General features: G+C 31.1%; 4 protein-coding genes across 9 annotated transcripts in view; 2 read left to right on the top strand and 2 right to left on the bottom strand.

The window, feature by feature from the left end:
* LOC108754005 overlaps nucleotides 1-2,367 on the bottom strand; it is a 5,302-nt gene extending 2,935 nt beyond the window's left edge. For 2 of the 5 annotated variants that reach the window (XR_001939681.1, XR_001939682.1), the window contains exons 1-2: nucleotides 832-2,367; nucleotides 119-604 (exon numbers count right to left, since the gene is read on the bottom strand). Coding sequence is in view for 3 of the 5 variants with exons in the window: in XM_018496004.1 (XP_018351506.1) it covers nucleotides 877-2,217 (1,341 nt within the window). In the remaining 2 variants the exon portion in view is untranslated. Of the gene's footprint in view, nucleotides 1-106; nucleotides 605-831 lie in introns of those variants that run through there. The other 3 variants (XM_018496006.1, XM_018496004.1, XM_018496005.1) reach the window with 3 other exon arrangements.
* Nucleotides 2,368-3,836: 1,469 nt separating this feature from the next.
* On the top strand, nucleotides 3,837-5,503 carry LOC108753996 (ribosome biogenesis protein BRX1 homolog; the record flags this gene model as incomplete). Its single annotated transcript, XM_018495993.1, has 4 exons — nucleotides 3,837-4,011; nucleotides 4,392-4,668; nucleotides 4,771-5,126; nucleotides 5,228-5,503. Coding segments are annotated over exons 1-4 (1,080 nt in total), but the record flags the coding sequence as incomplete, so codon positions are not given.
* A 1,757-nt stretch (nucleotides 5,504-7,260) lies between these two features.
* LOC108753990 (CTL-like protein 1) lies at nucleotides 7,261-12,091 on the bottom strand. Its single transcript, XM_018495986.1, has 12 exons — nucleotides 11,833-12,091; nucleotides 10,779-10,924; nucleotides 10,307-10,698; nucleotides 10,136-10,225; nucleotides 9,517-9,656; nucleotides 9,211-9,397; nucleotides 9,000-9,131; nucleotides 8,572-8,716; nucleotides 8,345-8,485; nucleotides 8,079-8,238; nucleotides 7,699-7,920; nucleotides 7,261-7,564 (listed from the first exon to the last, which is right to left on the bottom strand). The coding sequence occupies exons 1-12, from the start codon at nucleotides 11,941-11,943 to the stop codon at nucleotides 7,409-7,411; spliced, it is 2,022 nt and encodes a 673-aa protein (XP_018351488.1). The 5' UTR covers nucleotides 11,944-12,091; the 3' UTR covers nucleotides 7,261-7,408.
* A 996-nt stretch (nucleotides 12,092-13,087) lies between these two features.
* Nucleotides 13,088-14,152, top strand: part of LOC108753987 (E3 ubiquitin-protein ligase Hakai-like) — a 4,009-nt gene continuing 2,944 nt past the window's right edge. The window contains exons 1-2 of one of the 2 annotated variants that reach the window (XM_018495982.1): nucleotides 13,088-13,243; nucleotides 13,677-13,786. In XM_018495982.1, the coding sequence (XP_018351484.1) occupies nucleotides 13,679-13,786 (108 nt within the window). In that variant the 5' untranslated portion in view covers nucleotides 13,088-13,243; nucleotides 13,677-13,678. Of the gene's footprint in view, nucleotides 13,244-13,264; nucleotides 13,435-13,676; nucleotides 13,787-14,152 lie in introns of those variants that run through there. The other variant, XM_018495981.1, reaches the window with a different exon arrangement.

Raw genomic sequence — 14,152 nt, 5'->3', positions numbered from 1 at the left:
CACACACACACACACACACACACACACACACACACACACACACACACACACGCACGCACACACACGCACGCACACGCACACGCACACACACGCACACACACAAGTAACTTATAATTACCAAGCGTTTTCATCCTCTCAGCCCTTCGACTGTTGACTGCTGCATCCTTGCTGTTTGTCGCTCTTGATCGCCTATCTGAACACATCAGTTGCTCTTTTCCTTGATAGTGTCCCGTGACTTGATGTCCTTTGAGTTCTCTAATCAAATCTTCCGTTATAGCCACCTCTCACTCAAGATAAATGCCAGTCTGAATTGACTCAACTGAGATAAACGTGTTTTGCTTCGGTGAGCTGTTGTTTCTTATAATTTTTTATGTTTTTGGAAATTTCTGATAAAACCTACCGAGTGAGTTTTGTACACTCGTGAGTTGACTTCGCATTTTTACTTCTTTGTGGCTGTTCTGTGGAAGATTGGAAGTATATTTCGTTAACAACTTTTTTCATCTATGTTACTGGCCGTATCGTCATTAGTGAAGCAGACGGAATCAAATATGAATAAGAGGAGGAAGAGGAGAAGAAAAAGAGATGACCGCTGGTGCAGCACCTTCTGAAATTAAGGATTCCTTGTCAGTTTAATCTGACGATTCAGATTAATAGTATTTTCGAGTGCAGTTGGTTTGGATCCGACCCAAAAAAAATTCCTATGTTTGATCCAAAAGTATCATGATCTTGTCCAATCAGAAATCAAAATAAAGTGTATGACATTATTGACCCAACCTGGATTAAAACTCACTGCACTTGAAAACACTTGTAAGTTTCTGCGTCGGTGATTACCTTACTCATTTTCTCATCAGCTGTCGAAAGCGCTTTCTCATTTTTTCACAAGTTTTTCTTCACAAACCTTCCCTTTTCATTCCTCACATGCGTCGCTGGATCGTTCTCTTTTCGTTTTTTCGATTTGTAAGCTGTCTTTCTATTTCTCAATGACCATTGCGTATTTCTCCTTTTTCTGAGTTGCATCCCTTCGTTTGAATTTGACATTATTGGTAAATTTCTTCTTAAGCTCATCATCGATCGTGTTATTATCTCTGATCTGCTCGTTTTTGTTCTCTTTCTAACTTTGCTTGTCCGTGATGCTGCGGTATCATCATCTGTAAACACGCAGTATGATCGATTTATTTGAGATCCTGTAATATCATATATTATCCGATACGTTTTATTTTCCCGGATGTTCTTCCTTGGTCTTTTGTCCTTCAATGTAACAACCATTGATGCTTCACACATGCTGTGGCCGTTGTTGTCCACTATTGTGAATTTATCGCTGAAATTTTTGCTTTGTTCACCTGTTGTCAAGTAAGCTTCTATCGCTTCATTTAGTCGTTTTTCCATCTCTGCATTCTCCTCTTTAGCCTCAGTTTCTTCAATGTCATCGAATTTCTCCAAAAACTCACGCATTTTTTTAATTCTTGCAACCCTTTCATTAATCGTTTTCTGCAGTTCACTTCGTCTTTCAATTTCTGTCATTAGTCGTTGCTCCTCTTCCTTTATCTCCTCAATAGTTTTGAACTCAATGTCTTGTGTTTGCAACATACTACTTGATGTCATCGTCACAGGATTGATTACTTGCAGATCTTGCGAGTCGTCAACATGTATTAGCTCCACATGTGGTTGCTCCACATGTAATTGCTTCACATGTGGTTGCTCCGTATGTGATTGTTCCGCATGTGGTTGCTCCGTATGTGACTGCTCTACATGTGATTGCTCCGTGCATGGCTCGTCCATTTGTACCTCATCCATTTGTATCTCTCTATTCCATACTATTGCTGCATGATCCACTGGAGCTAATCTCCAATTAATTACTTCCTTCAGCTCTTCTTTTTCCTTAATGTCAATATGTGGGTTTTCCTCAATTTCAAACGCTTCATCCACTAATATCCCCGTTTGATGCTCTGAAATCTGATCCCACTTTTTCGCGCCATCATCATAGATTAAATTTCTATCGAGAAATACGTTATCTTCCGTTTCTTCTATAGTAATTACTGGTATAATTCTCTTTTTAAGTCCCATGTTGCCTTCCGGCAACACGGTATTTTCGTCGTATTCTTCGTCGACGTTTTTCATTATAAAATCATCGTTCTCCACAAGCATATCGTCGATTGGCCTCACTATTAACCTCTCTATTTGTGACATGTTGAGAGCCATCGTTAGAGTCCTTGCCATTTGATTCTTTTTAAATCTTCCTAATGAAATCGTCGATAAATCGAACTCGGTTCCTGAATCGATCCTGGATCTCTTGAATTCTTAAATTTTCAGTCAAGTTTGTATGAATTTTACCGGTATTTGTCGTTATTATCAGCTGACATGTTTTCATTCGTGAATAATACCGCCATGGTGAAAAAAGACAGGTGAGACAACTTGAGGAATAGGACTAAAGCGCAGTAGGACTAAAACAAAATTTGATTGGCTAGCTGATTGCTTTGAATTGCCGTTATGCACATCTCTCTTCTGTTTATAATATACTGAGCGAGTCTTTCCTATTCTAAACTATAGAAAACTACGGTTCGACGAAGAAAAAGAGAGGCAGGCAGATCGCGAAAAGACAGAATGACTTTTGTGTCAATTTGTGTCTCTTGCTGGAAATCTCCTTTTATAGCACAACAGGAAATCCTCTATCAGGGGTCGGTTGTGTATCTTCAAATAATGTAAAAATTACAACAGTGAGCAAATTCACTAGAGTATTCTTAATTTAATTGGTCAATACATAGTAACCTTTGCTTACTTTTTGTAATTTTCATCTCGGGATCGATTCTGTATCTTTCAAAGAAGGTGAAAATTACAAAAGTGAGAAAATTTACTAGGTGTTGACCAACGAAATAATCAGTATTCTAGTAAATTCGTTCACTTTTATAATTTTTGCTTCATTTCAAGATACAGAATTGATCCCCTCCTTTCAAAATCCACAATCAACCCTCATATTGGCCATTAAAGAGAGATTGTTCATTTTCTAGCCAAATCTTACGAATGAGAAAAAATATGTTCTATCTTGCTCTAGTGCCAGGAAGAAAAAGACATATGTTATCTTGCTTCGATTAACGCGAATAGCTAGGAAATAGCGGACCAATCAAAAGAGCATCCTGATGGCCAGAGTCTTTGGCTGTGTTCCAAAATTTACTACAAATACTGAAAATCTAGTTTACGTCACGTGCACTATAGATTTTCAGTATTGGCGTCTAATAAAATAAAATAAAATATTATAATTGGAATTTCCGCAATAAAAATAAAATGTCCATACATATGTAATTTGTACACGTTATCGTGGTACAGTCAATATTCCCAATTTTCCCCGCAAGCCGCTTTTCGAGCTCACTATTCAATCTTTTCATTCCCCGAGTTTTCATCTTCTTAGATCTGTTCTTTATTCCTGCACTATCTGAATTGGTGCATACGATGCAATAAGTTGAAGTGAAATAAGGTCTGTTCTTTTTAATTGAACTTTTGTACCAATTCATCTTTCTTTCTTTTCTCTTCAGGAAGAAAGAAAAAGAGGAAAGATAAACTGATGCAAAAATTAAGCCAAAAAGAGTAGCCTTAAATATATCTCTGTTTCGCTTTAACTTATTGCACTTGAATGCACTAGTTCAAACAGTGCAGAAATTAGGTCTGTTCTTATTCACTGAACTTTTGCATCAGTTCATCTTTTTTCTTTTTTCCTCCAGTTTATCTTTTTTCCTTTGCTCTCTAACAAAGAAAGAAGAGGATGAAAGATGAACCGGTGCAAAAGTTCAGCCATAAAGAACAGACCTCTTTTTTTTAATCCGTAAGTCGTGCGTCCACGTGAATCGTATGAGTAGTTCAACAAGTGTAATCGAAGAATCTTATTTATCCTTCTTACTACCATTTATTTTATTTGTTCTTATAATGACGAAGAAAACATTAAAGAGAAAGCAGAAGGAAGATGTAGAGAAAGAAGATGAACCGAAAAAGAAAGTGGCAAATGAACCTGTCGCTAAAAAGGTTTGCAAATAACCTATACTAAAATTACTCAGTATAATTAATATTGTAAAGTACTAATTAATGAAAAAGAATTACATATAAAATATATCAGTATTTTCTGTTTAGAAAACATATTTAATCAAAATCAGTTAAATCAGTAATTAAAAAAAAATTGTAATGGATATAATTTAATAAGTGTAATTTAATAGATATAATTTAATAAGTATAATTTAATAAATATAATTTAATAATTATAATTTAATAGATATAATGTAATAATTATAATTTAATTGATATTATTTAAAAGATATTTTTGTAACTTTTATATAATCTCTTTACTGTTACTCTTTGTATACATTTGTTTAATGAAAAGGAAAATTGAAATAATTTTTTTCTTGTAGGTGAAATGGATCAACAGGCAACGGGTATTGGTATTTGCTACTCGGGGTATCAATTATAGGCATCGACATCTTATGGAGGATTTAAAAAAACTGATGCCACATCACCATCCAGAATGCAAGATGGAACGCACTAAGAACTTACAAGTAGTAAACGAGATGTGTGAAATGAAGAATTGCAACAAAGCTATCCTGTTTGAAGGTCGAATGAAGCGGGATCTTTACATGTGGTTCGCTAATGTACCCACTGGACCAAGTGCAAAATTTCTCATAGAAAACAGTAAATATTATATCTAATTAATAAATTTTTAATATGGAGCCAACATATACATTTATACATAATTTATACATTTGTATAATCGCACATTTAATTTATTTGTAGTTTATACAATGGGAGAGTTGAAGATGACAGGAAATTGTTTGAGAGGATCTCGGCCATTATTATCATTTGATGAAAATTTCACCACACATGCACATTATAGTCTCTTGAAGGAATTATTGACACAGATTTTTGGTGTACCAAATCATCATCCTAAAAGTCAACCGTTCTTTGATCATGTATACACATTCACTGTTCTAGACAACAAGATATGGTTTCGAAACTTCCAAATTTTAACAGAGGATGGTGCATTAACCGAAATTGGTCCAAGATTTGTTTTGAATCCAGTCAAGATATTTAGTGGAAGTTTCGGCAGTAATACTTTATGGGAAAATCCCAATTATATTTCCCCTGCCAAGGTAATAGAACAGTCTTATTTTATATTTGATAAATGCATTATGATTTATCTGTTTTTTGCATTATTTATATAATGTTTTTTATAATTTATAAAAAATTTTAGCTTCGTCAATCATTAGCAAAAAAGGCTGCTAATAAGTATATAAATAGAGTGGAACAGAAAATAGTACAACAGGCAAATAAACCTGACTTATCCTATGCAATTAATCCCATAGATGAAATATTTAAGGGTGACTTAGTGGAAAAAGCAATAGAAATGGAAGAAAAATTTGAGACGGATAAAAATGAAAATACAGAAAAGCTTGTAAAAAACAAAGTGAAAAAGATAAAAAAAAAGCCCGTAATAGCTAAAAAAGTTAAAAAAGCAAAATCTGTAAAATCAAAAGCTTTAAAAAAGAAGATAAAATGAATATTATTTTGTAATATCATTAATAAAATATATTTTTAATAGGATAAATGAGAGAATGTTTTCTTGTACGATGGAATTATTTAACATCTATAATTAAATAAAACATAATGAGAATTTTAAAATATAAAGAAAGAGGAAAATGATAAAAAAATTTTCTACATTTTTACATTATTTATATGACAATTTCATGAAAATTAATTAAATAATCTCATGTACATATATATATTTACATATATGTGTATAACGTTATTAAGTACATACATAACTAATTTTGAATTGCCTTTTCTTTACAAGTATTGTGTCTGTAAATTATTTAAGTTTAATAATAAAATAATTCAAAGCTATTAATACAAATGTTTTTAATTACGAACATGTGTTTCATATATATGTGTAATCTAAAAAAAATAAAATTTCTCAATATTAGTACAACACGATACAATATGTTATTAATACCATTGAATATTTAGAATATGTTGAATCATACTGCTTTGTACTTTGTCATTAATATGTTATATTTATTAACACAAATTTATATCAATCTAAAATACTTTAAATATATCTTAGAAACTTACAATTAGATATATTTTAATTTATCTCGCACAAGCATTTGCTTCATACATTGTATTAAAATATCTAACAAAATATATTTTGTACATCGAAGTATAAAAGCCTCTTATTATCTAAGTGTGAATTGAATATTTAATTATTTTATTTCAAACTTTTTGATTGGAAGGAATGAAACTTATGTGTAAAGTTTAGAAAATAGATTTTTCATTTGCAATTAGCAGAGGAACAATTCTTTTCATTAGTATAATAAATAATCCACTTTTTATGTGTTGATAATTTCTTGAACTACAAATAATTGCACTTTGTTGCATTAGAATGTGTTTTTTTTTTTGTAAATGATAATTGTACTTTATAGCTTTATTGACTTGCACTCGCTTTTTTTTATACGTACTTAAAATCTAAAAATATTGTTACTCTTATTTCCTTATTATACAAGCAATATTCTTAAGACACAGAGTTTTCAATTTGTGCAATGGCACTTCAATGATACAAAGTTTAGAGAAAAGTTAAAAATCTAATCTAGTCTTTATCTTTATTCATCAATTAGATATTTAATACTGAATAAAACATATATTCCACAAAATAAAAAATTCTTATAAAATATAATACCATAATCTAACTTCTTTTTCAATGATTCTAGTGAATATTGTAAAATATTCTGTAATATCTTAAAATCTGGCAGTTAAATCAAAAGTTAGTGCTAAATACAAGTGGATTTTAAATCTCAAAGTGAGCAATTAATTGACACCACCATTATTTTCTGTTTGCAATTATGAATATTTTACATATATTGAATATTTTACATGTCAATCAAGATTACCAAATATCTCTAAATATCTTTTTAAGATAGCAAAAAGTATAACTAATAATTCAGAATATTCTGACATGATTTATCACAAAAGAAGACCTGTAGTCTTAAGAAATGAGTTCATTCTTAAATACTACGAGAAAAAACAAATTGTTATTATGAAATCACATACAATTAGACAAAAAGTATTTCACTTATTTATAATATACTTTTCTTATCTTAATATAAATCTTAATATAAATCTCATATATTAAAAATATATTATGAAAGAATAATATTTTCATATAATTTAAATATTTCTTTTTAGTTATTATAAAAATTGAAACAAATTATTGTAAGGTTGTTTGCATAACAATACAAATATTGCACGCGTGAACGAAAGGAATGTACTCTTATTAATCTTGTTAGTGATAAAATGCAAGAGTAAGTATTCTATCATATAAAAAAATATGTGTACAAAAATGTGTATAAAAAAAACGTATCTAAAATATCAGATATACTTATCCGTTTATCGGTGTCATTTCGTGAGATTGTTGTCCGTTTGCGTTACTGCTAGAGGCTCCGATTTGTGCTAATGCAGACTGACGCCACTTTCCATTTTCACCATTTAAATTCTTATCCTCACATACACATAAGAATAGCGTGTCGATAACAGTCTAAAATAATAAATTATTATAAAAGATATCATTTAATAAAAATCATTTTCATATGAAATATGTTGGTGTGTGTGTGCGCGCGCGTGCGTGTGTGCGTGAGTGTGCGCGCGTGCGTGAGTGTGTTTTTAACTTACCTCGTAAAGGGAAATTATACAATGAGCAATGAAAAACGAGAAAACACAAATAACAAAAATTGGGATAGCGTAAAAATGTAGCTCCGGGTTTTGTCTCATAAAAAGTAATGCAATGCTTCCGGTTGTAGCTGTAACGAAACACTTTCCCAGGAACAATATAAAATCGCCAAATCCATTGATCACTGCTATTTGAAGAGCATTACTGACGAGTGTTGCATAAGCCTTAAAAAAATTACAAAATATGCAAAAAATTCATATCTTATATTAATAAAATGTGCATATTATTTTATTAAAATATACTATTATATTTATTTATTTATTTATTTCTACTGTCTAATCTCTATAAAGATAGATATAAAATCTTTAAGACTGAAACATACTATTCTGGCCGCATTGCAAAAGTGGGTACCCTCTATAGCAACAACAGTGTATGCATTATGATTCATATAACGAATGAATTTTTCCAAACAATAGAAACAGCAAATGCAGAATTTTAAACCACACTGAGCGCAGGGAGAAGTTTCCTTAGTTTTTTCGAATCTGTAAAATAAGAAGATGACATGTATCCAAGGATGTAATCAAGAATCGAAAAATCCTTGGTAGAAAATGATAAACATCTGGATATTTTTTTTACGAAAAAACTTACTTGGCATACAAATATGTTAAAATCAATCTGGGTAACTTAAACATGGTTATCAAAAGTGATCCACATGCTACAGAGCCCATGTGATAGCAAACTAAATGTCCTATGGATGAACATACTGGAAATGAGCTGGCGTTTTTATCTCTAATGAGAGAAATTGGTTATTACTAAAGCATATCGAATATAAATGTCTACACATATATTCTACACCAATTTGTTATAAATATTACCTGAAATACCAGTGGGCAACAGAACCTGATATTACCATGTCTTGACATCCAACAATAAATTCCGATGTCCATATCAATCCTATAAGATATACCCACCACATGTATTTCACCCAAGTCACATCAACATATTCCACGAGAGTAAAAGCTGAAATGTTCAATAATTCAATTTATTTCATTTTTTTTTTTATTAATTATAAAGTTATGTTCCAAAATTTACATTGCCAATGTTGAAAATCTATAATGTACATAACACAAAGACTGCGTGTGTTTTAATACCGAGATATTACTGTCTCTTGATTTTCACTGGAAGTCAATTTTGGAACGCAGCTAAGATATACATGTGTTTTTGCATTTTTTTCACAGACATATACATACACATACATACATATATATATATATATATATATATATATGAAACAATAAATTATTTTTGAAAGAATCAAGAGAAAAATCTATCTTCTTTTCCTCAATTAATGGGGCATTTTCACCAACCGAACTTAAGTTGACAGGATCAAATATAGTATTTTTATACATTTGTACTGATTTTGTTTCAGGATAATCTATAATAAAGCATAAGAAATTTACTTATGATCATAAAATAAGCTTGATTTTCAATTACATTTATTGTAAGATACTTACTTGCTGTTGCAAGACAAAGAATTACAAATATCCAAAAGGCAAAAAACAATATCAAAGATATAAATGTTAAGATTGGTTGGAAAAATAAGCCAGGCAATTCTCTTAAGCATTTTGCACTTTCTTTGAATAGTGCCGCCATAAAATTAATGCGTTTGCGTAATATACATGAAAGAAACAGTAAAATAACCTGTAAAATAAAAAAATTAAGAAAAGAAATTCTATATTATTTATAATATAAAGTTAATAAGTATATTTATAAATATATGTATAGATAAATACATATCTTTATTATAGAATAACACTTACAGTGATAATAGTAGCGATAATGGAAAATGCGAGAAATGCTCTTTCATTTCTGACAGCTTCTTCAAGAAGTTGATTTGGATCAGTTTTGTCCAAGGTTTTCTTAATATCAACATATGTCATCCATAAAAGAATTGTACCCACTGTAATAAAAATGCCATTATTACTTTTTTGTAATAAAATCTGCTTAATATATGAAATATAAGATAAGTTTTGAGATTTATTATTTATGATAATTTGTATAGACATATACAAGTAATTTAAAAAAAGATAGCAACACAAATATAACATTTATATTAAATTTTCTAAGTACTACATGTGCATTTTCAAATTTAAATAGCTAATAACTCAATTTATTTCTATATTTATTTAACCAACAATCATTGATCAACAATATTTAAACAATTATTACAATTTCATAAAAATATTATCTTGAGAAACCTTTCTTGTATATTTTTATTTTAATAGTAATTCCTTTCTGCGAGAAGAGCACATACACTTATTGATATATATTTATTCATTGTCTGCAAACATTGTTTGCTCATTTATAAGCTAATTTATGGCATGTATACATTTATTGAAAAACTAGATTTCCTTGTAAGTTTTCCAAAATGCAACTTACCTGTGGAAGCAATGCTTACAAGTACGATTATAATCCATGTTACAACACTCGCCAATAAATGAAAAATAGCTATTGTAAAGAGTGATAAAACTGAAACAAAAAGATTAGTTAAATACATTCTATATACAGCTTCTACATATATTATCATGCAATAGTATGCTAAATTCTTACCACAGGCAACAAAAGATAATGCCAGAATTTGCTTCCAGGTTTTACATAAGTCTCCCAGAACCTGTTCAATAACATCCCACGAATTGATTAACCCATATAAATTTGAGATTATTGTTTCGCTCACTTCCTTCACTGCCCTAGGGATACATCGATTTAAAACAGGTATACTGGGATAAACTGGTCGTTCAGGGCAAGATCCGTTCTTGAATATACTACTCTCACTGTTGCATGCACTGAAATCACCACCTGGTCTATCGTGGCACAACTGCGATCCTGTCTCTTTGTAAAATTTACAGATATCCTTCATTGTCCGTAAAATTCTGTCGGGACATTTCTTCACACAAATCTTCAATGACTGTGTAACATTATTTATATCAAGAAAGAATAAGTATCTGGAATATAACATATTTATTTGTAGAAGTATTGTCACAAGAATGAATGTTTTGACTCAATTAGAAAAAAATATACTGACGGTTTGTCGCTGGTATCTTGTCCAGAAAGTTCCATGCTGCCAAACTTTGGATTATTCTTCATGCCACACGTGTTCCCAAAACTGTCGTATCCATTTATGAGCTGCAAAGGATTGCCATAGACTATTGCAAAGGCAGCAATCAAGATCTAAACAAATAAATTGTCGCATTATATTATAATAAACTTTAAGTTTATTTATAAAAACTAAAATGAAAAAAATATCTTTTTCAATAAACTATGGGAATGCTGTCTAAAGTTTTATATATATATATATATATATATATATATATATACACACATATATGTGTGTGTGTTAGTATAACTGTTATGTCATCACAAGTCACTACTAATTGCAAGTCAATTGTCGTCAATCTTAATAACAAGTTACAAATTCCTATATATGTATACAACCTGCAATATACAGTAGCAATTATACAGTAAGCCAATTTTGTTCAGTTTTAGCTATTAATCTACCATTGCATCTTACTGACAAACTTTACTATATCCCTACTAGCAACAGCCTGTTCTTTGTCGCTGCACTTGCTATCTCAAAACTTGCTATGTCACTTTTGATATACTTGAAATCTAACTTTTGTTTCAAACACAATAAATGTACATTAGTTTATAGCTATAAAGAACATATACACATATGTCATAGATTTTGTATTAAATCTGTAGCTTCCCTACTAATCAGGGTTGATAAAAAATATGTTTTAAAACATGTTTAAAACATGTTTTATTGATGTTTTTAATATGTTTTAAATATTTTTTATGGTACTGTTTAAAGCATATTTGAAGGATTAAATATATTTAAGAATAAACGTAATATGTTTATTCTTAAAAAAACATTAGTCTATCAATCCTGCTACCAATAAAATTTCTAACAGACACTTTGTAGAAAAACTATATTCTCGATAAAATCAGGTATCTCAGATATCCCGAAATATATTTCAGATACCAAAATATTGTTGCAAATGTGTCTGTTATGTAAAAAAAGGAAAGAAATTAATGCGTGACATCAGATATACACAGCTTCAACTTATGTGTATACATACCATAAGAAACCAGAACGCTATAAAAAAGCAGAGCCAAAAAACATCCGTGCATCCTCGCACTCGTGTCGGCTCGGCGCGTTCGTCGTTTTTGCTACCGGCGCAGCAAGACATCTTCGTTGATATCGCTGCACCACTGCACAAGATTGATTAAGGCACTTGTTTCAGCGGAGTCGTTATTGTTGCCGCCGCGCGTCCCTTTTGATTCACAGTATTGGGAGTACAACTACGTTCAGTAGCGTAGGAATGACAATAAACGAGATTCCCAATCACGACAGTGTTGTCAGACGTTCTATTTGGTTCCGCTCGTCGTAATTTATATCCATTTTTATTGATTTTTACCAATGTATATCAACTTTAATATACTCTTTATCCTTTTCTAATTGTCGTTGTAGCAAATACGCATAGAGATCATTTTATAAAGTCAGTCGGAAATTTCGAGGTTCACATAGTTTTTTTATAACGGGCGTCACAATCGTCGTAGACGGCCCTGCGATCCGCGTTCCGGCGTAATATCGTTTCCACGGCAACGAACGCGTACATTACATGGGGTCCATGAAGATCATCGGGGACATCGGATACGCTACGAGTGCTTTGAAATATTCTTTGATAGGTCAATTTGTAAAATTCTTTTTTCCGATTAGTCAATCAAATATTTCAAAGCATTTATAATGAGACCACACCCATAGCCACGCATACACAATGGCTGCGTTCGCTTTGGCGCTTACAGCACTTGGGAGCATCAATCGTCCTTGTTTAATATTTAATAAACAACCAGGATGACGCTTAAAACGATTTGTTGAGGGTCAAGCATACACAGCTAATAGGAGTAGTAAGCCTGAAGCTCTAAGAAATTGACTAATCATAGTCGAGTATTTTTCTCAGTATTTGACTATATTTATCGACAATATTTTTCGCTTAAAACACTTATATGTAGATTCAAGATAAGTCCGGATCTACAATAGATGTTTTAAGCCTTAACTCATAAGAAATTGACCAACTACAGTCGAATGCGAGGAGAATAAGTGATTGTGATTCGTCCATTCTTTATGACTTTAGGCTTCTAAAAATCTATTGTAGATTCGAGCTAAGGAAATCGACCAATCGAAATTCTTTTTTTTCATGAAATGGGAGGAAAGAAAAGATTCTGATTAGTTGATTCGCTTATGTACTGGTCAGGTTTACATCGTGCACTTGATACGGATAGAGAGAAACTTTCTGATGGTGTCAAACTTGAACATTCATGTCGCTCATGCGCCTGAAAGGCAATTCGTTTATTACATGTCACATATCAACAATGTCATAAGATTGTATTACAAGGTTGAGCCGTGCATATTGCCAACAGTATGTTGTGAAAACATTGTTGTTTTGACGGCTCGGGACAAAACAAACATTTAATCGTCAAATATCATTTGTGAGTATTGCCAGTGACAGTCTTGCCCTTCGTCGCCTTTATCCTCGAGAAGCGCCAGAGTAATGATCAGAACATAACCTTAACGTTTCATTTGAAACACAATTGTTGATCACGAAATACCAGGAATTCCGCGAGAAGAAGCTAAATTGACAATATGAAAATCTTTTCTGACTCAGATTCAGATTCAAAATGTATATTTTATCGTTCTCAATTTTTAATTCCTAAATTTTATCTTCTAATCATCTTTAAAAATTTGTGGATATTTGCGTTTCATTGATTAGTTACAAATAATGCATGAATAAATTGTTGATAATTATCCTTTTTTGTTTTTAAAAAAAATTTTTGTAAGAAGAATTGATTTGTATTTATAAAAAAATTTGTTGGGATATTGAAGTATATAAGTAGCAATCCAATTATAATGTATTGATTTCAGGGATGGAGGAGAATGGAGGTAAAAGAATGAGGGGCAGAGCTCGTGGTCGAGGTCGTGGACGTACCCGAGGGGGTCGGGCTTCCAGGGGAAGATCCAAGAAGCAAGTTAAGGTAAATCCAGTTTTAGATCAAAAATTACATCCAATAATCAGTGCAAATACTTTTGTCAACTTATTCCTCAGTATAATATTTACATAAAATGATAGACGCTTATACAATTACTTATATAAAACTAACTTTAATAAATCATACAAATAATATTACGAAGTCAGTTGCATAACATATTTTTTATTTATTGAATTTGTCATTGAATTGAATATTGTTCTTTTATCTAATCCATTTTTTGAAATCTATATTTATATATAATAAATTCAGTTACATTATACTGAATTAATACTAAAAGCTCCTATATAAAAGTAGCAAAGTTAAATGTAATAATATATAAATATTTTAAACAGTTAATACTTAATAATGATA

The sequence above is a fragment of the Trachymyrmex septentrionalis genome, unplaced genomic scaffold (genome assembly GCF_001594115.1).
Source record: "Trachymyrmex septentrionalis isolate Tsep2-gDNA-1 unplaced genomic scaffold, Tsep1.0 scaffold74, whole genome shotgun sequence".
Classification (NCBI taxonomy): Eukaryota; Metazoa; Arthropoda; class Insecta; order Hymenoptera; family Formicidae; genus Trachymyrmex; species Trachymyrmex septentrionalis.
The sequence above is the reverse complement of the archived record's forward strand: the minus strand, read 5'-3'. Positions and strand labels throughout refer to the sequence as shown.